General features: G+C 41.5%; 1 protein-coding gene across 7 annotated transcripts in view; it reads left to right on the top strand.

The window, feature by feature from the left end:
• Positions 1-22,515, top strand: part of SH3RF3 (SH3 domain containing ring finger 3) — a 355,405-nt gene that overhangs the window by 295,240 nt on the left and 37,650 nt on the right. For all 7 annotated transcript variants that reach the window (XR_003046998.1, XM_015591254.2, XM_015591255.2 and 4 more), the window contains one exon: positions 9,385-9,716. Coding sequence is in view for 6 of the 7 variants with exons in the window: in XM_015591254.2 (XP_015446740.1) it covers positions 9,385-9,716 (332 nt within the window). In the remaining variant the exon portion in view is untranslated. The remainder of the gene's footprint in view (positions 1-9,384; positions 9,717-22,515) is intronic.

Here is a 22,515-nt window from a genome sequence, read left to right as displayed (position 1 = left end):
ATATATATATATATATAAAAAACTGAAATTTTGTACCTCTTCTTCCCCTTCATCTTATTCACCCATTCACCCACCTCCCTCCCCTCTGGCAATCATCGGTTTGTTCTCTATATCTCTGAGTCTTGTTTCTATTTTATTTTGTTTATTCATTTGTTTTTGTGTTTTTAGATTCCACATAGAAGTGAAATCATATGGTATTTGTTTTTCTCTGTCTGGCTTATTTCACTTAGCGTTAATAGCCTCTAGGTCCATCCATGTTGTCCCAAATGGCAAGATTTCATTCTTTTTATGGCTGAATAATATTCCATTGTATATATGGTATGTATATCACATCTTCTTTATTCATATCTCTATTGATGGACATCTAAATTGCATTCATCTTGGCTATTGTAAATAATGCTGCAATGAACAGGAGGATGCATATATCTTTTCAAATTAGCGTTTTCATTTTCCTTGGATAAATACCTAGAATTGCTATTTCTGGTTCATATGAAAACTAGACTTCTTCTTATGGCCAAGGTAAAGTAACGAGGATGAGATTTACCCTCTCACTAGAAACAACTGAAAAAAAAAATAAGTTTATAAAACAACAGTTTGTGAGACACTAGATATTAGAAAACCAAGGACAATGATCTATGTGAAACAAAGAGGTAGGTCACAGCACACTGCCTGGAGAGAAATTCCAGAATGAGGCACACGGAAGGAAAACCTCAGAGAATGCAAAGCATCCCTCTTGAGTAGTATACTGAGACCTAATCAGCAAATGCATGTGAAGAAACTCCCCGGCACCAGGACAAGAATGAAAGAAAGGATAAGTGCTGCCAGTGCTATCATCCGATATGCAAAAGAGCAGGAAAATATGACTGATAATGAAGAGATTAATCAATCAATCAGAACTAACCCAGAACCAACACAAGTGTTATAATTAGCAGACGGAGAAATTAAAACAGGTATTATAATTGCATTCCACATGCTTAGAAAGTTAAGTAGAGACTTAGGAGATCTTTAGAAGATCCAAATCAAACTTCTAGAAATAAAAACTACAGCATGTGAGACCAAAATATACTTGAAGGAATTAACTAGAGATTAGACATTGCGGAAGAAAATATTAGTGAACTTGGAGATATAGCAATAAAAAACTATGAAAAATGCAACACAGAGCTAAAAGAGAATCTTAAAAAATGAAAAACATCAGTGGGCAATAGGACATCTTCAGATGGCTTTTATATACATGTGACTAGAGTCCCCAAATTAGGGGAGGAAAAAATGAGACAGAAAAATTATTTGAAGAAATAGTGGCCAAAATTGTTCTAAATTGGATGAAAACTAAAAAGTTGCAAATCAATGAAAGTTGGTGAACCCCAAGTGTAAGAAACATGGAGAAAACTACACGAGGGCAAAATGTAATCAAATTGTTCAAATTACATAGATAAAATTTTCTATGACAAAGAAAATCTTAAAAGTAGCCAGAGAAAAAAGATATGTTACGTAAAATAGGAAAAAAAATAACGATGATAGCAGATTTCTTGTCAGAAACACTTTATGTGAGGAGACATTTGAGAACCGAGAAAAGTACTACAAGAAATAAATCTGTTAGAGTTCTCTACCCAGAAAAAAATATCTTTCAAAAATGAAAGCAAAATAAAGAATTATTCAGACAGTAAAGCTAAAGGATTTCATCATTAATAGACTCACACTATGAGAAATGTTAAACAAAGTTCTTTAGGAAGAAGGAAATGATACCAGATGGAAATGTGGGTCTATGCAAAGGAATGAAGAGCACTACAAATAGTAGCTATATACATAAATATGTAAGATATTTTTATTATTTAAATATCTGTGAAATATAACTGAGTGTTTAAACAAAAATAAAAACAATCCGCTTTGGAATATTAAAACATACGTAAAAGTTAAATGTCAGAAATAAAGAGTACATTATCTGAGATGAAGAGTATATTAGAGAGAATCAACAGAGTGAGTAAAGAAGAGGATTGAACCACCGATATAGAGGATATGGAAGCCAAGGACACTCAAAACAGCAAGAAAAAAGAAGCCAAGAATATAATAATAATTTAAGGAGCCTATGGGACAAAATTAAATGTAAAAACATCTGTGTCATAGGGGTACCTGTGGAGAAGAAGGAGAACAAGAAGTTGAAAAGCTATTTAAAGAAATAATGATGGAAAACTTCCCTAACCTGCTGGAGGAAATAGACATACAACCTCAGGAAGCTCAGAGTCCCAAAAAAGATGAACCCAAAGAGCCCCACACTAAGACATATCATAATTAAAATGCCAAAGGTTAAAGAGAGAATCTTAAAAGCAGCAAGAGAAAAGCAATTAGTTACCTACAAGGGAGCACCCATGAGATTGGCAGCTGATTTCTCAAAAGAAACTTTGCAAGACAGAAGGGCTTAGCACAAAATATTCAAAGTGATGACAACCCAGGATCTACAACCAAGAATACTTTATCCAGCAAAGCTATTATTTCGGGTTGAAGGACAAATAAAGAGCTTCCCAGACAAAAATAAGCAAAAGGAATTCATCAACGCCAAGCCAGTGTTACAGGAAATGTTGGAGGGACTTCTTTAAGAAGAAAAATTTGTATCAAAAACATGAATAAAGAATGGTAATAACTACATATCTCAATGTAGTACCTCAAATGGAAAAGAATTAGGTGCTCTAACCAAAAGATAGGTGGCTGAATGGATATGAAAACAAGACCCCTACATATGCTGCCTACAAGAAACTCACTTCAGATTAAAAGACACACACAGACTTTAAAAGGAAGGGGATGAAAAAAATATCACCTTGATGGACCTAGAGGGTATTGCGCTGAATGAAGTAAATCAGATAGAAAGACAAATACTACATAATCTCACGTACATGTGGAAACTAAAGAACAAAATAAACAACAACAAAAATGTAAACAAACTTATAGTTACAAAGTATATTTTGAGAGCTACTAGACAAGAGGGAGTTTAGGGGGGATGGTAAAAAGGTCAAAGAGATTCTGAAGTACAAATGGATAGTTACAAAATAGTCATGAAGATATAAAGTGTAGCATAAGGACAATAGTCAACAATGTTGTAATAAAATATGTAAGGGTGAAGAGGGATATTAGATTTAGTGGGGTGATCACTTTGTGAGTTATATAGATCTCGAATCGCTATGCTGTACAACTGAAACTCACATTATTGTATGCCAACTATAATCAAAAGAACTCATTGAATTGTACAATATAAATATGAACAGCTAATTGTCTATTATATTTCAATAAAGCCGGAAATAAATCAAAAATATAAGTAATTATTAATAGAGCTGCAAGGAGATATAAATAGACAAATCTACAACTTTAAGCAGAGATTGCAATACTTCTCTTGATAATTGATACAGTAAACAGAATGTTAAGAATATAGAACATGAATACAACACTGTAACCAACTTGATTAAATTGATATTTATGAAATACTCCATCTAACAACAGCAAAATACATATTCTTTTCAAGTGCACACAGAACATTTACCAAGATAGAGCATGTTCTGGATCATGATATCTAAATCTCAAATTTTAAAAAAATCAAGTCATACAAACTGTATAAAGTTGAATTAGAAATAATAACACAAAGAATCCTCAAATATTTGAAAACAAAATAACACACTTCAAAATAACCTATGGATCAAAGAGGAAATCAAAAGTAATATTAGGAAGTATTTTGAACTGAATGAAAACGAAAACACAGTATATCAAAATTTGAAAATTTAAATCACTGAATACCTGTATTACCTACATTAGAAGAGAAAAAAAGAAGAAAGTCAAATCAATTAACTTCAGTTTCACTTTAAGAAACTAGAAAAGAAAAAGAACAAAGGAACCACAAAGGAAGTAGAAAAAGATCAGTGCATAAATCAATGAACTTGAAAGCAATAGAAAACAATAAAAATATCAATAGAAAACAATAGAAAAAATCGATGAAAAACCTGAAAATAAAATTTGATTCATTGAGATCAATAATAAAATTGATAAACATCCTCTAGCTAGACAGATAAGGAATAGAGAATACACAAATCATTGATATCAGTAATAATAGAAGTTATATCACTTTAGGTTCTACAAGATAATAAGGGATTATTATTTTAAAAAATCTTGATGCCTTTGAAACAAAGTTATGAAAGATTAATAAACACATTAAATAATTTTTAAACATAAAAACCTTGATGACAGTAAATTCAACAAATTAAACAAAATGGATAAATTCCTTGAAATACAAAAATTAATAAACTTAAAAAGTTAATAACCTGATAGGTCTATGTCTATTAAAGAAATTGAATTAGTTAAAAACTTTCTGTAAAGAAAACTCCAGGCCTAAGTGGCTTCATTGGCCAATTATACCTAATGTTTAAGAAAGAAATTATAACAATTCTTTGGAGACTCTTCCAGAAAATTGAGAAAAGAGAAAATATTTCCTAACTCTTTCTATAAGGCCAACATTACCCTCACACAAAGACACTAAAGGAAAACTACAGACCAATATCACTCATCAACATAAATGTAAAAATTTTAAACAAAAATCAAATACAACAATAAATAAAAAAGATAATACAGCACAACCAAGTAAAGTTTATCTCAGGAATTCAAGATTTAATTAGCATTTGACAGTCAATATAATTCACTGTATTAACACAATAAAAAATAAAGATAACATCAGTTTAATAGATGTGGAAAACTTTTTTGACAAAATTCAATATCTATTCCTAATAAAAGCTCTCAGAAAATGAGAAAATAGAAGTGAACTTCTTCAACCTGATAAAGGGCATCTAACATCAGACTTAATAGTGAAAGACTGAAAGCTTTCTCCCTGAGATCAGGATCAAGACAAGGATGCCCACTCGTGCCACTTTTATTCAATAATTCGCTCTAAGTTCTAACTAGAACAGTCAGTCAAAAGAAAGAAATAAAGGGCATGCAGATTGGAAAGGAGAGAGCTAAACTATCTCTATTTACAGAGTACGTGGCATAGAGAGAGCCCTAAGGAGTCCACACTTACACACACTAAAAGCTTTTTTTTTAAGAGCTAGTTAGTTCAGCAAAGTTGCAGGATACAAGATTAATATACAAAAATCAATTGTGTTTTTACATACTAGTAATAAAATAATTGGAAATTGACATTAAAAATAATGATACCAATTTTAATAGTATAATAAATGTAAATTACTTAGGGATAAATCTGACAAAAAATGAGGAAGACGTGTACACTGAAACCATAAAATACTGCTAAGTGAAATTGAGGACTTAAATAGGTAAAGAGAGATACTTCATTCATTAATATTGTGAAGGTGTTTACTCTCCCAAAATTGACCTATAGATTCAATGGGATACCAATCAAGACCCCACCCAACTTTTTTTCAAAAATCGACAGTCTGGTTCTCAAATTCATATTGGCATGTAAAGGACTTACATGCCAATAGAGTAGCCAAAAACAATCTCGAAAAGAACAACATATTTGGAAGGATAACACTGATTTCAAGACATTATAAAGCTATAGTAATCAACTCAGTGTGATATTGGTGTGAAGATAAACAGCTAGATCAATATGTACTTTTTCTGAAGACAGGCAGAGTCATAATTGATCTTATCCAGATAATATTTGATGGAATGATGACATGAGAAACCATATTTCAGCAGACTGGGATGTGAATGAAGAACTGAACAGTACGGAAAAGTGAGTTTATGTAGAAGTCTCCTACTTTCTCTGTTCTAAACACAGAGAGGTTTGCTTGTTTGTTTTTAATTTTTTAAAAAGTCAGCTCTATAGGTCTAAACAAAATGGAACACACAACAGCAAGTGGGGTCGAAGTGCTGGCTTACTGGGCTCAGAATGAAAAGCAGGTGGTATTGGCTGACTTTCAACTCCTGCAGTCGAATATTAACAGGGAGCCCCTGCTGAGTATCAGGGGCCCAGAACTAGTGACCCTACTTCTAATAGCTGCAGCCTGTTTCTGGGGAATGGTCAATATTGGGCTGTTGCTCAAGGTATGGGAGAGAACAGAGAGTTCTCTGGGTACAGAGCTGAGTTTGGCTCTGGCCTGAGGACTAAATCTGCACCATCCCCGCTAGACCAGACCTCAAACTAGTTTATTACATTTGGTTCTGTGATGAGGTCCCAGAGGACCATGCAAGGACAGAAAACTGCAGCAAGAAGATACAATCGAGATGAGCCACACACTAAAATCTCAAAGCACAGGGAAACTAATACATAAAGGATATCCAAAAAAACTTAAGAAATAAGAGGGAAATAAAAGAGAAATCTGAAAAAGCCTTTGATATCAGTATCTTTAAGATCCTCTAAGAGGAAAAAGAGGGATAGCATCTACTCTCCAAAAAAGAAAGAAAAAACAGAGTTTTATGAAGAAAAAAAAAATACGGATAGCTATGAATCAGAAACTGTTGGACATGAAAAAAGAATCAACCTGAAATTTTGGAAAGAGCAAAATATATTTATTTAAATACAACACCTCTGTGGGTGTCATAAACTCTAGACTGAATATAGAAATTAGTGACAGTAGAAAGCCGAACAAGGGAATTTATCTAGAACACACAGCACAGAAGAAAAGTGCCCTGAGAGCAAATATAGATCATACAGTGAAATGAATGAAAAGTAAGAAAGAGCCGGTGTTGACACTATTTCAAGAATATTAAGTATTAAAAAAAGGTAGAGAAAGGAGATACTAGCTGGAAAAAAAAAAATTATAGAAGTAGGAGAATGTTTTAAATGGGAGAGACTTGCCTTGGTTAGTAAATTTCAGGAGGAAAGCTAATAGAGGCGTTATACACAGGGAGAAAGGGCTGAGCCAGGGGAGAGGAACGAGATGAGGGTAAGGGGGTTGACCTGGTGGGAGCCGTACCCTCGAGACTAGAGGGAAGAGTGGGTCTAGATGTGGATGAGCTGAGAGAGAGATTGGCCTGAAGCTGTGTGAGTTTACAGTATTTCATTTCACCCAGGAAGTAGGAAGTGGTAAACCTGAAAATAAAGAAAGGAGAAAGGTGACGATAAATTAGGTCATTTATTCATTCAACTACTTTTTATAAAGCACCTACTGGATGCCAGGAACATTTCTAGGTACTGGGGACAGCACTGAACTAAGCATGGGCTAATGGAATTTTGGGTTAATGGAATCCAGAGTTACTGAAACATGCCAAAGCTTTAAAGAGAGGAAAGAGGACACCAGTGACTGTGGACTAACAGCGTTTTTTTCAAACTGCCTATGTCTGTTGCGTAGGTTGTTTTGGCATTGTGAACTAGTAGGCTCACTAGAGGGATAGTGCTCTAGGTCAGCACCAGGCTGAGTGATACATGGAGGGTGAAATTGAGGGTGAATCCTACTAAAGATCAATGGAATCCCAAATTCTCCTACCAGCCATGTAATGTGTCACGCTTCTCTTTCTTACAGAGTATTTTGTTTTTCTTCTCCAATGGTTTAATTCTGTGAAATCTGTAGAGCTGTTGTAGGTGAGGTTCTCTTTTCTCAAAAACTGATTCATATATTTTTAAAATTTTAAGCATCTACTACATGCCAGGCACCATTCCAGATGTTTGGAATATGTAAGTTAGCAAATGTCCTGCCCTCATGGAGTTTGCATTATAGTGGAGGGAGACAGACAATGGACAATTAGTACACAATAAAGAGGTATATTATAAAGACAATTAAAAGGAAATAAGTGCCTTTAGAGAAAAGAAAAATTATAGTGGGGAAAGGGAGGCTGAGATTGCAGAAGGGCAGATTGCACTGTTCAGTGGGTCGGTGAGGACAGGTCTCTCCGAGAAGGTGGCTGCCTGGGAGCTGGTAAGGGTCCAGCCATGCAGCTCTCTGAGGGAAGGTTAGTCTGTAGACTCAGCGGGCACCAAGTCACTGAGGTGAGAGAGCCTGCAAGTGTGAGGAACAGCTAGGGGGCCAGAGTGGCTGAGAAGAAAAAGGGGTGAGATTAGTTGATGTCAGAGAGAATGCATGGCAGTTAGGCTTAGAACTTTCTGGAACACCCTCTCTTATTTTGCATGCGATTTAGCAAGGCAATGTGGCAGTGATGTGGGAGCCAGCCAGAGGTGGATGTGAGCTATGTGGGCCCTCCAGCAGAGCCAAGCAGCCCCTGCAGACCAGTTCTAGGGCCCAAGCATGATTGCTCTCCTCTAGCTGAGCTGTCACCTCTCATCCCAGGGCTGGTGGGCTGGGGTGAAGGAGAGTTCAGACAGCAGGGAAGAGGCAGATAAATGGCCCCAGGAGCGCTGACCAAGTCACAGATTACCTCTGGGGATGATTAAATAACCCCAGTGGCTTTATCGATCTGCATAATTGCCTAACCTGGTCTTCTTTTTGAAACAAGGAGCCAAGTTGAGTGAAGATCCAAACCCATCCCAAACCCTGAATAGTTTTTTAAAACCATAAATCAGCCTTTCTGTATTTCACCTCCTAGAAACAGGGCGTGGCCTGAGTTTGGGAGAAGGCAGATCACTCCTTAGATACCGCAGGCTCCTCCCACACTCTGTCAAAAGGAAGGAGGCTGGGTGGAGGAGCTATCTTTTCAAATGACAGATTTTTACAAATGTTTTGCCTTGAGACGCCTAGCATCTTTAGGAAGCATTTTACTGGCAGCAGGTGGGTGGATCTGTAGTTGTGAGGCTCTTATTCCGGAAACCATGGCTTCCAGGTGCAGGCCAATTGCGGTGGGAGGCAGATGCTTTCCTCAAGGGTGCCGCGGAGAGAGAAACATCAGCTTGCTTTCTCCTGGGATCTGCATCGGCTGAGCAGTCTCCAGCACTTAGTCCTAGCTCAGCCAGGTCAAGTACCAAGTGTGAGAAACAAAGGACTGAGCCATTATAGTCTGGAGTCTAGACTAACAAGTCGAGCTGTTGACAATGACCACCTTACAGTGGTGTCTAATAACTCCGGGGCAGCTTGAGGCTTCCTCAAGGATTTACTCTTCTACAGGCTTTACTTTTATGAACATTTTAGCAAGAGTGATTTAAAAAAAAAACACACAACTTTTGAGCTTATTAGTTTGTCACTGCAGAGAAAACCATTTATAAGACTTTATAGAAAACTGGGACGAGTTCTTGATTGTGGCCATCTGGGACCCGATGTTTATGCCCCTCCTGAGGGAGGGTCGTTCTGCGCATCCGCAGCTACGGGGCTTCAGAAAGACAAGAGTGCATTCTCAGGGGTGCTCCACCTCAGGCCTTCTACCTGTGAAGTGTGCCCAGTTCTGGAGAGACTTGAGAGAGGCTCTGAGCACTGGGCAGACGAATCCCAGGAAAGAGTCCATTACAACTGCATGGCAGGTTGCAAACTAACCTTTCAACCCCGCTCTCTCTCCAACCCCATGCTCCAGCTGCCCACTCAGCTCAGGCTCAGGACCGACCAACCGCCACAGTGTCGCCCCTGCGCAGCCAGAGCTCCCCATCCCGCCTGCCCACAGCCAGCCTCAGGCCCCACTCCATGGTGTCCCCGCAGCACATCCACCAGTCCCCGATGCAGACCGTCATTGGGGTCCCATGCCCCCGATCAGTCATCCCGCTCATGTCAGCAGCATCAGCCATCACACCTCCAAACGTCAATGCTGCCAACCTCAACGGGGAGGCTGGAGGGGGGGCCATCAGTGGCCTGTCAACATCCAGCCCCACCAACACGGGATGCAAACCAGATGAGAAGAAAAATGAAAAGGTAAGTGGCCCATCCTGGGTGAGCTTTGGCCCAGACCCAGCTGGTTATTTTAACTCTTTGTACAATTAAGACTTGAATGTGGGCACTGAGTTCCTGCCCTCAGATGCATGGGGCACATGATAGACATGGAGGCCAAACCAGCAAAGCAGCTGGTCCTTGAAGTGGAATTCAGGCAGGCCTCAAGTCCTGGTAGTGTTGACCAGAGTCCAACTACAGTTTTTATGCAAATCACCAAAATGTGTCTTCTTCTCAAGATGCTTTAGTTCCATCTGTTGGGAAATCATTGTAATATACTCATTTTGTCAGAACGACATACTTCTTGCCGTGTGCCAGGATATTATAATAATAAATATACAAATCTACTTATGTGCAGTGCGAACAGCGCCCACTCCCTTCAATGTGTCATCCTTGTGCAGGCCAAAACCTGTTCAACCACATGGGACAGGCCTGTTTACTGAGGAGAAAAGAAAAGAGGATGCCAGCCTGGTGGTTGGTGTGCATCGCATTTCCGGCTATTCTTTTAACCATGAAGGAACTCTGAGTCCAGTGGGCTCGCCTCAGTTGTCACCCAGCTAGACATTGGATTAGCCAAGATTAGAATCCAGATTTCTAAATCAGTGCTGTCCAATAAAAATATAAATCAAGCCACATATCTAATTTAAAATCTTCTAGCAGTCGCCTTTTTAAAAAGTTAAAAAATAATTTAAAAATAAAAGGTGAAATTCATTTTAATGGTATAATCTATTAAACCCAGTATCCAAAAATATTATCATTTCAACATGTAATCTATATTTTAAAAGTTGTTGATGAACTCTTTTATCTTTTTTCACATTCAGTCTTTAATAGCGTATGAGAAAGTCAGTGAGACAGCTCCAGTGCTCAGGGCCCTCTGCTACCTGTGGCTCTGTAGACAGTGCAGGCCTAAATCTTCAGCGAGGAACTACTTTTTTTATCAGCCTTGTTGTATGAAAGGCTTATTTTCATGTTCTTCTTGTCCTCACTTTGTGGCTCTTTTAAAACCTTTCTGTATAAAATCAGTCTTTTGATTAGAGTGTGCTAGCCAGGGTACAGATGAGACCCTCGACACTAGATGGTATATTCAAAGTGAGGACAGCCTCTTATGTCTTTTGGGGACAATAGCAAAACCAGCCTTCACTGTTCAGTCCATCAGCCCAGGATCCCCTGGAGGTACACCCACCTACTCAGTACCCTGTATATGCGGGAGTCTAGGAACCCGGCAAAGATGTGCACACCAGACTCGTCAGGGCCTCTGGACCAAGGCTAAGGCCTTGTTACCACCTGTCTCATCCAGTCCAGAGGAATAGTGTTCCGCTGCTAACTGGTGTGGAAGAGGCCCCAGTTACAGCCACTGCTGCTGAGCTCTCAGCTGACAAAGCTTAAATCTCCTTGAGACCATCATAGTGCCTGGGCGTGAAGTGAAATAATCGCTCTGCATTTTGTGTACACCTTCCTCTGAACATCGCTTATGCCTTGATCTGCTTCCTTCCACCAGCAGCTTTATTAGCAGATGTGGCTGGATCTTGTAGGGAGGCGGAAGTGGGGTATGGTCCCGCCCTCTCACTTGGACATTTTTCCTGGAAGACAAGACCCTGTAGGCCTCTGAGATGCTGAGAAAAAATGGGACAGATTTGAAAAGGGAAGAGCCATAATAGCTCTGTAAACATTTCTGGGTTTTTTTGCCCCAAAATTTCATCTCTCTAGTTGTGAAACAGATATGGCTGGCTTCAATGTGGCTCATTACTAAGGAGAGTCAGGTTTGTAGGAATCTACGTAGAGAGTGACATTGTTTGTCATCTCTGCCCTACTAAGTGTGTCTGTCGCTAATGAGAACTAGCCCTGGGTTTGCTCTCAACATTTAGCAGGTGTTTTGCTTAAACTCAAGGTTTATTCTCTGCTAACAATTCTTCTACATCAGCAAGGAATAGTTGAGTCCAGGGCACACCCGAAGTGTCCCTGTTGAACGGCACCTTGGAAGGAAGCCCTGCTACCCGATGGAAAGCAATAGCTATGTCAGCTTAGCTCAGACCGCTCCCGAGGTTGGGCCTGGCAGTGGAAATGCACAGGCCAACAGCGGCCTGTACCCAACTGTGCTTGAGCTTGGGCGCAGACTCCTCGCAGCACAGGGAGCCGTTTATGCTGTGCTCCCAAGTAGGAAATGAGATGGGCTTCATGAGATTAAGTGTCCATAGGTACAGCAGCAATCGTCAGTGTCAAACGCCGACTGGTAGACAAGTACATCATCCTTCCAAGAGTTATGTGTAGTTTTCATTTCTCACCTTTCAAACAAAGCAAATAATAATTATAATAATAAAGCACTGGTCTGAAAAAGCACCTGTTACTTTTTTACCCTTCCATATTCCCAGTTGAATTTTTCCCAATTTACAGTTAAGGTGCAAATGTCCACAGTTGCTATTTCTGGCAGAAGAGCTGAGACGATGGCTGTTTAAATCCCGTTCCTCACAAGCAGGCAAACTATGTGGTGTGTGTGCCCTGAGCCAGCAGTGTGCAATGTCCCTGCCCCACCATGACTACGACTGAGCAGATTTTTCCCAACCTCGAGAACACAGTGATCAGTTTCAAATCTATTTCTGGGTAGCCCATCTAGATATGCACATGTCCAAGTACAGCAAAAGGGTTTTTTAAGCAATTGGCAGTATTCTGCAGGCTGTTTCTGTTATTGAATTTTCCCCGGAGAAGAGATGGAGCTCCCAGCCCCACTGTTCACAGAGACCCAAACATCAGTGCCTGTGTGTTTTCACAGTGCGTGGCTCTGCTGAAATTTGATCCAGGATCTTCCAAGCATGTGCTTGTGAGAGAAAGCTCTGACCGACGGGGCTCCTGGCCACCCGGACAGAGACTACAGTCAGTGATCAGCAGCGGTGACATGCTCAGAAGGGAAGAAGAAGCTCATGGCCATCCTACAGCCATGAGCATCTGACCTTAAAGCCTTTCCTGGCCACCTAGCCAGAAGTCACTCAAGTACTCGCTCAGCTGTTGCAATGAGCACATGTATGAGCCAGGCAGCGTGGTAGGCCCTGGGGTCTATAGCGATGGAAGCTTCAGCCCTGTTCAGAGAGACACAGAGTCTAGTACAGAGATGGGACTGGTAAGCAGGCAACTGCAATAGAATGTGACAGGCCTGGGGATGGGGCCAAGGGGCTGAGAAGGGTGCCTGGTTGGGAGACTGGGAGAGTTCCTGAGAGAGCCTCTGTCTGACAGGTGGGAGGAACTTCCAGGCTCAGGGAACAGCCTGCGCAGAGGCCAGAGGTTATGTCTCAAGGCTGAGGAGCCCGTGAGCAGCCAGGAGGCAGTAAGGCAGCTCTTGAAGGGCCTCATGTCAACCACTCACTGCTCAGCAGTTGGAGTTGTCTGGCGCTGGGCAGAGGGTGGAATTTAAGACCTGATCAAAGGACACAGGATGTGCTCTTACCTTTACCTGAGCTCTGAGCCCCTGGCTATCTTTACTCTTCCTCTTCAGTGGACTGTGTCCCATGCTGTGACTCTTCTACTGTCATGCTTCTTCTTCATGTCATGCTCTCCTGTTGTTAATGTTTGAAAATGACCCGTTCATGGGCCACAAAACCAATTTAGTGTATTTAGACCAACATTTTATTTAGACTGAATAGAATACATAGGACGAAACTGACTAGATCAGCTTGCATGGCACACAGCAGCATCGGGATGTTGGGAGAAACAATTGTCCAGTGTGCTCAGTCCTGCTGCAAAATGTAGTTCAAGAAAGTCTCAGGGCCCTGAAGAGCACCTTGCTCATAGAAGGCATCTAGTGATAGTTGGAAAAACTGCTGCTAATGAGTTTTCACTGCCGTGACTAATGAGAAAGTCTTTGCTTTATGGGTCAGAATAAAGTTAACTTTCTGCTTATGGATGAGATAGTTTTAGTTTCATAGAATAATAGAATATTGTAACTGAAAAGAACCACTATAGATCTTTTCATTAAACTCACTTTCAGTGGTGCTCCTGAGGCTCAGAGATGTTGAGAGACTTGTCGGGTCACACAGCACTGGCGGTGGAGCCAGGATAAGAACTCTGCTTCTCAGCTTCTATGTCAGTGCTGTCTTGGCTTCCATGTGCTGATTCATGGTGGTCTCTCCAGTACATGTGAGGCCATAACTTCAGCAGGTATGTTTAACTTGTTCAGGAGTCTCAAAGTGAGAAGTCTGGGGTAGCTGCTGGCAGGAGGCCATGAGTTTGGCCCCAGAGAGGGTATGTGCACCCGAGTGTCTGCCTTCTGGTTCTACATTGGACTCAGCTGCAGCTGGAGCCTCCATGACAGAACCACTTGGCCAGATCCACGTGGATAGCATGACCTTTATAATTAAGGCTTTGGGGAACTGGTTTGGTCTGAAAGGAACAGGAGACCTCACAGACTGACCCATAACAACAGTATGTATGTTGGCCTGGCCCATAGCAAGGATGTTATAGGAAATATATTTGCAGATAAACTTGTTCTTTATTATCTACACCTCACCCATTTAAAAGTATGTGTGTGTATATATATATGTGTGTGTGTATGTGTGTGTGTGTGTGTGTGCACGCACATGCATATATATATGTATGTATGTATATGAGAATGGATGATAAAAAGGCACATATATATATAGGATTATGGTTATATTTTTAATGAAAACCCAGGAATGTACAATCTAAAGAAATCTTGAGAATGAAGTTCTTTAGGACAACCAGGCAGGTTTTTCTAAAGTGAAGAGTCACTGGTATGTGAATTTATTTTCTCTCCCATGGGGCTCACTGCAGTAAGCAAGCCTTTACTTGCGCTGTTTCGAAAATGTAGTCTGGGAAAGAGGTTGCTGTGGGCTCTGTGACCAACATCTCAGTTGTTGCCAGTATGTTTCCAGTTTTGACACAGACAGATGCCTTCCTGCCATCACACACTAGTGGGTGAGCCCCACCAGCCTGACCTGTGGTGGGGTGGTGTTCCACTGCATTTGTTGACATCAAATGGGAGGTGAGAATGGGCTGGGTCTGACCTCGCCAGTACTGAATTCCACAGACGGCCTCGTCCTCACACTGATCTCTTGAGGGAGTGCTTGCACCTGGCTCATTTGCTGGTGTCAGGCCCAAACATGCAGAGACCCTCAGACCAGAGCTGAGTCTCACGTGTGGCCACAGCAGACGAGGATGACTCGTAAAGCATCACTGGGCCCACAGGCCCATGTGACACATCCCTGTGTGCTTTGAAAACCCTGTATGCCCCAGGAATGAGTCACCGCGGAGTCTGGCAGTCAGCTGGTCAGCTGTGGCCCGCTTCCTCCCAGGGACACTCATGCTGGGCGGCTCTGCCTGACCCCCGCACTGGTGTTGGCGCTCTGGCTGGGCAGAGGGGCCCTTTCTGTCTGATGTGGGCGCTGTGACTTCAGACCTTCTCCTCCACTCCCTGTAGTTGGGCTGCCTTCTGTGGGATGAGGAAAGCTGACATTTGGCTGATGAGTAATTGTCAGGCTGAAAACGAACCCATCCTGAAAGCACAGATCCCAGCTGTCAAAACAGCAGCATTCTGAAGTTTTATGGGCAACTTATTTTTGGAAGAGGGCATGCTGCTGAAGCGTCACTTTCCTGGTGACAAGGGCAACAACTTCTTCCTCACGCCCATTAGAGCACAGACCCCCTAGTGGGACAGGACGGTGGCCCCACCCTGGTCTGTGGAAAGCTAGGAGGCACCACAGGCCAGGCCACTTCTCCCCGCTCCCCAGTTCTTCTACAGAAACCCTTGGACTTTGTCCTGGATGAGACTCCATCCAATGCACTTCCAGATTTCGGCTTTGTGGAGGGTACAGGAGTGAATGTGCAGGTCCTGAGGGTGAGGTGCCCTGTCCAAGGCCAGGCAACTAGTAACCACTAGAAATAAAACCAGTGAGTGAGTGCCCAGTCCCTCTACTCTGCTGCTACTGGCCAGCTTCTCCCATTGGGTGCCCAGGGGCACGTGGCATTGAGCACTCAGGGTCTAGCTGGGGATGAGAGGAGGCAGCAGGAGCCAAATTTGCTTCAATAGTGAGTGAAACTTGAATTTGGAGAAAGAAGGCACAAATCAATTAACATAGAGGCGGGTCTGAGGCATGGCTTCTAGGTGTAAATCAGGGCTCTTGTATTTACCAACAGTGAGATTTTAGGCAAGCTCCTTTACCTTACAATGCCTCAGTCTCTGTGTCTGCAAAATAGAGATGATAGCATCTACCATCCTGAGTTTTAAGGAGGAATAAATAAGTTAATCTCATAATGCTTAACATAATATTTGGAACAAAAAATTAGAAATCATTGTTAAGAATTTGAGAGTTCATCAAGGGCCAGATCCCAAGAATTATGAGATAGATACAGATATAAAATTTATATCCCTGAGGCTTCTAATAAAATATTAAAAGGGGATTTGATTTTGCAGTTTTAGAAAAAAGACACTTAACATTGCCAGATCATTTGTGAAATGGTATTTATTCATCTTCTCAATGACTGGAGGTTTTATTTCCTAGTTCGTTTTTTTCCTGTGTCCACCAAGAAACACAGATATAAAGCATTTTTTAAGGTGTCACTTTCATACCTGAATGATGGATGGAACCCAAGAAAACTGTTTTAGCCAGAAGTTGAATTTCAACTGCAAGGCATTAAACCAAAATTCATTTTTAAAATAGTAATAAACTCTAGAAATGGAAAAGAATTTGTGAATCACCTGTACTTGCCATGGGGGTTCTATAACCACTCCTAGAGGGCAAAGTTCACCATAACTAATCAGGATTGTGGGGGGAATTTACCCTCTGCTGACACAGTGCTCCTGGACGCCAAGAGATGAATATGACAGCATGGCCGGTGATGTACAAAGTAGAGATTTGAGTGGCATTACAATGACCACGAGCCACTGGGCACATTTGATTCCCACAGCAAATTCAGATTCTGTTTTGCCAAATTCTACCACTGATACCACCTTCCTTTTTTATTGCCATATTCTCACATTGCTCATAAAGACATGGGATATTTTTTTCCAGTCTTCCACACCCAGAAGATCTCAACTAATGGAATCAGCTCAAAAAAAAAAAAAAACACAAAAACCAAAAACAAAAAACACATATACACACTCCATAAACCCTACCAGAAGGCAAACAGAGTGGACTCAACAGGCTGCCCTTCCCAGAAGGCAAACAATGTCAGCATGATGGGACATCTCTAATGTTTCTCTAATGTTCTAAAGAACTTGCAAGTGCTTTTCCATTCTGTCACATAACTGAGGGCGATGGCAAGAAAGAATGGAGAGCGCTGGCATCATCGTTTAGTTTGCTGTGGTTTCGTTTTGTTTTGTTGAGCACCCAGACAGTGGTGGTGGGAGCAAAAAGCATTCTGTCACCTCAGAGGGGTAGAACAACTTTCTACCATCCTTTCCCTCTAGGATGACATCACTCTTGGGGCAGACTTAATTATTATTTGCATGATATTTTATGTGCTTAGTAATTCCTTCTAGGCCACATCTTAATAAAGTATGAGACACATTTTCATATAACATGAAAATAAAGCTAATGAGTCTTTTTAGAGGATCCATACTCTTTCTATCTATAATCTCAAGTAGAACTAATGGGTCAGTTTAATAAAAATGTTACTGCTTTATGATCTCTTTGTATAGCTAGCAGTAATAGCTAGATTTCTGCCTTCTAACTTATTTTTTTCTCTCCTTCGATTTATATCACCTTAGACAAATCTCTTAGACTTCAGCTTGTTTAATATTAAAATACAAATAAATGTCTTCACCAACTGCTAAAAACTAATTATTGATTTGTATCAGTCAGGGTTCTCCAGAGAAACAGAACCAATAGGAGATGTAGATATAAATATTTATTTAGGAATGGCTCATTGCTGTGATTATGGAGGCTGGCAAGCCAAAACTCTGTGGAGCAGGCCAGCAGTGGAAGAACTCAGGCAGGAGTTGATGCTGCAGCATTGAGGCAAAAATTCTTCTTCCCCAGGAAACCTCAGGTTGCTCTTAAGGTCTTCAGCTGACACATGAGGCCTGTCCACATTATGGAGGCACATACCCTAAGTAATCTCCTTTACTTAAAATCAGCTGGTTGTTGTAGAAGCTAATCGCAACTACAGCACACCTTCTCAGAAATATCTAGACTAGTGTTTGACTAAACACTGGGCACCACGGCCTAGCCAAGTTGACACATAAATTAACTAACCATCACAGTCTACCCATTGTCAACTCGGCACCCAGACCCATCTCTGTAAACCATCCTTAGTCTCCAAGTAAAGACAGTAGTGAAGTCATACCTCTGCCTAACATGATACAACTTTTCTCCGTACCACTGAAAACGCATGAACCCTTCCCCCAGAAAAGGTTGCAAAGTCCTTAGGTGATGTTCACTCTTCTCCTTGATGTCTTATAACTTAAATGTTGTGATGTAAAGTCAGTACAACTTATGTTACATGATAAGGGGATAAGAGAATGACAGAAACAAAAATATTTTATATATATGATATATATATATATATATATTATATATATATATGCATACATACATACACCAACATATTCATAACAAAATAAGTAGGAAATAGCCATGACAATTACAGTTCTTGTTTTCATAACTGCTTATAACTTCTGTTACTCCTTCTGTATTCCCTTTGCCTTTCCCAAGCACCTTAGCTGGTTGTGGTTCTTTACGTGGTGGGGTGACCCAAATGTTCATTCCTGAAAGGACTGGGCCATTATGCCTGTATTGGGTTTTTGTACTTCTTAATTGACATTCATCACAGGGTACAAGGTACCCTAAGGGATGTCTTGTATTCAGGCTCTTCCTCACCTTTATTGTGGAGCAGCAGCCCAACTTCCCCTTGGTGGTCAGCATCAGTTACCACAGCCAGCACAGTAATTAATTTCTTTACGTCTTGATTCAGAGTCAGGAGAGTCCAAACTGGCTGGGCAGCAGTCTTAACTTTAGTTCAGTGGAATTATTTTTGAGTCTCCTGGTGGAAATATTTGTTCCTTTGGAACTAACACTTCTAGACCAGCAGAGCAGAAGGTCATGAGGACAGAAATCAAAAATTTTGCAGTTGGGTCGCTAGGGGCAACAGTGAGTATTACCATTTCTATTTCTACCCCCTGATTCCTAGACATGTGAATCCTGGCCATGAGAGAAACAGCACCACGTATTGGGTGCTGATTTATAGCCTAAGCGGCTTCTTGGAGAACCTTGCCCCAACCCTGCAAGGTACTGCCACCTAGCTGGCACTATAACCAAATCTTCAAAAGGCCATTCTATCAAGCCAGCTGCTTCAGGATAGTAAGAAACATGGTAAGACCAATGAAATCCATGAATATGGGCCCACTGACATACTTCTTTTGCTACAAATTGAGTTCCTTGATCAGAAGCAATGCTGTGTAGAATACTATAATGGTGCATACAATATTGTGTAAGTTCACGAAGAATAGTTTTGGCAGAAACATTGCATGCAAGGAAAGTGAAACCATATTCAGAGTAAGCGTTTATTCCAGTAGAAACAATATGCTGCCCATTTCATAGTGGAAGGGGTCCAAGGCAATCAGCCTGCCACCAGGTTTCTGGCTGGTCACCCCAGAGAATGGTGCCATATTGGGAGCTCAGCGTTGGTCTTTGCTGCTGGTAAATTGGCCACTCAACACTGGCTATGACCAAGCTGGCCGTGGTGAGTGAAAGTCCATGATACTGAGCCCACACATAACCTTTACTCTGCCACAGAAGCCACTTTGACAGGACTGACTGGGGAAAGAGGATGACTGGTATCCACAGATGGGATCACTAAAATCCTCCCCTGCTGAGGTCAGCCTTTGGTGAGCATTCACATGGGACACAAATTTATTTCCATATTTCTCTCCAATTAATAAAAATCTCTCCACGTACCACTTTCTCAGGCCTCCTGTCATCAGTTTTCCAGTCCTGGCCCTTCCAAGTCCCTGACCATCCAGCCAAACCATTGGCCACAGCCTGTGAATCAATGCAGTCACACCTCTAGCCATTTCTCATTCCAAGCAAAATTAACAACCAAGGACTTGAAGTACTGCTCAAAGTTCTGCCCACTTGGAGGATTTCTCTTCACCCCTGTCCTTGTTGGATGCCCCATAAAGAAGCTGTAGTGCTGCAGCTGTCCACTTTGGGGTGGTTCCTGCATGTCTGTAAATCAGGCCTGAGTCTTCTCTTCCTTTGTCAAATGATCATAGGGAACTCTCCGAGAGGCCATAGATGCAGGCTGGGAGAGAGAAGGCAGTGTAGCAGGAGTTGGATCAAGGGCATTTAGGCCACTGTGCCTTAGGGCCTGCTTGGGCCCGATCATGTATATACCACATCCATGTAATGATGGAATGCTGCTGTGCACTCCCAGCGTTAGAGTTTGATAACTAAGGTAACACCCAGTTCATGATGGGCAGCCCAGGTCACATGGTAACTTGGCAGCCCATGTTTAAGCATTCATTCTCTAGTGAGCCCAGTAGTGGGCTCAAAGCTATTTCTCAAGAGGAGAGTAGTAATTTGAAGAGGATGGCAGGGGTTCACTCCAAAATCCTAAGGGCCTGAGCTGCAATTCTCCTAGATGGGCCTATCAAATGCTCCAAACAGCATTCCTATCTGCCATTGACATTTCAAGCCCCATTGCGCTTGCCGGATCATATGGCCCAAGTGGCAGAGCAGCCTGGACCTGTTGCAGTGTCTTCTCTGGTTCTGGGCGCCACTCAAAACTAAGTTTTTCTGGTCACTCAGTAAATGAGCTAGAGTAGCACACCCAAATGAGGACATTGTTGCCTGCAAAATCCAAAAAGGCCCATTTGTATTATGTCTCTTTTGGTTGTTAGTGGGACCAGGTGCAACAAATTATCATTCACCTTAGAAGAGATAGCTCAACATGCCCTGCACCAGTGGACCCCCAGAAATTTTAGTGAGGTAGAAGGCCCCTTAATTTTTGCTGGATTTCTTTTTCACTCTCTGACACACAAAGTCTGGTATCCAATAAGCTTAGTGCTCACTAGGTCCAATCAGCATAATGTCATCAATATAATGGACTGATCTCTTATGAAAGGACAAAGCGATCAGGATCCCTGTGAACTAAATTATAAATTATAAATTGCAGAGTTGATGTACCCTGAGGTAGAAGAGTGAAGGTAAATTGCTGCCTTGCCAGGTTTAAGAAAACTGCTTCTAGTGGTTTTTGTTAACAGGGATGGAGACAAAAGCATTTGCTGGGTCAATAACTGCAAACCAGGTACTAGGAGATCTGTTAATTTGCTCATGCAATGAAACCACATCTGGCAGAGCAACTGCAGTTGGAGTCACCATCTGATTAAGCTTATGATGAACCACTGTCATTCTGCAAGATCCATCTGTCTTCTGCACAGGCCAGATAGGAGAGTCAAAGGGGATGTGGCAGGAATTCCACCCCTGCAACTTCAAGTCTTTGATGATGGCTCTAATCTCTGCAGTCCTTCCAGAGGTGCAGTACTACTTCTGTTTTATTTTCCTGGGTAGAAGCAGTTCTAGTGGTTTACATTTGGCCTTTCTCACTGTAATAGCCCTGGTTCCATAGGTCAGGGAATCAACATGAGAGTTTGGCCAGCTGCTGAGCATGTCTATTCTAATTATGTATTCTGGATCTGGGGGAAAAAACACAGAATGGGTTCAAGGACCCACTGGACCCACTGTGAGATATATCCGAGCTAAAACTCCATTGATCACCCCACATCCATTAGCTCCTACACTGGCTGGTAGATCACAATGACATTTTGGGTCTCCTGGAATTAATGCCATTTCAGAGCCAGTGTCCAATAGTCCCTGAAAGGTCTGATTATTTCCTTTTCCCCAATGCACAGTTATCCTGGTAAAAAAGCTTTAGGTCCTTTTGGGAAAGGCTGGGAGAAATATTAAGGGTATAAATTGTTGGCAAAGTAGTGGGGTCCTTTCTCAGGAGAACCTGGGTTCTCCTTCACTGAAGGGGTTCTGGGCTTGTAAATTGTAAGTCTGGGAATTGACTGAGATGCCGTGACCCTCTGTTTTTGTGATTCTAGTTAGACTTCTGTTCACTAGACCTAGAACTCTTCTGCTTAGACAGATCAGGTTAGAATTCAGTGGACTGCCAGCTACTTCCTAGGGACACTGTGATCAACCACCCAATGCCATAGCTCTACGCAAATCAGACTATTCTGACTGATGATTTGACTCTGCTGTCCATTATGGTAACCACACTCAGCTTGTCTTTGGCAATTAAGTGCTACCACTTGGTCCCAGTTACTCCCATTACATTCAGGTTTCCCAATTTCAGTGCTGCAGTTCTTGCTGTAAGGTCTGGTCTACATAGAAGAGTGATCACAGACCTCTTCAAGGATGCTGAAGCTCTTTTCATAAATATATTTCTCACAGTAGCGGTGGAAGGTGTGTCCGGCCCATCCCCGGGCAGGTGAGCAGGTCTTACATGATAAATCCACTCTAACATTCCAGTCTTCCTAAGGATTTGGATGCCTTTCTCCACAGTATACCAAGGCAGGTTTGGCATTTCAGCCTAATTTACTATATGGGCCCTTTGGTCCATGTTCCAGCCAACCAACCAAATAAACTGTTAGAGCCCTTTCTAGTCTCTTGGGCCATAACATTAAATCCAGAATCTGTTTAGTTGGCTAAAATCAATAAATTCAACTTGCTCTAATTATATTTCTTTCACCATTATCCTATACCCTTAATATCCATTCCCACACATATTCCCAAAATTTATTTTTATATAAATTGGAAACGTCATGTGGTTC

The sequence above is a fragment of the Pteropus alecto genome, unplaced genomic scaffold, assembly GCF_000325575.1.
Source record: "Pteropus alecto unplaced genomic scaffold, ASM32557v1 scaffold55, whole genome shotgun sequence".
NCBI lineage: Eukaryota > Metazoa > Chordata > Mammalia > Chiroptera > Pteropodidae > Pteropus > Pteropus alecto.
Note: the sequence above shows the minus strand (reverse complement) of the source record. Positions and strands in the feature narration are given on the sequence as shown.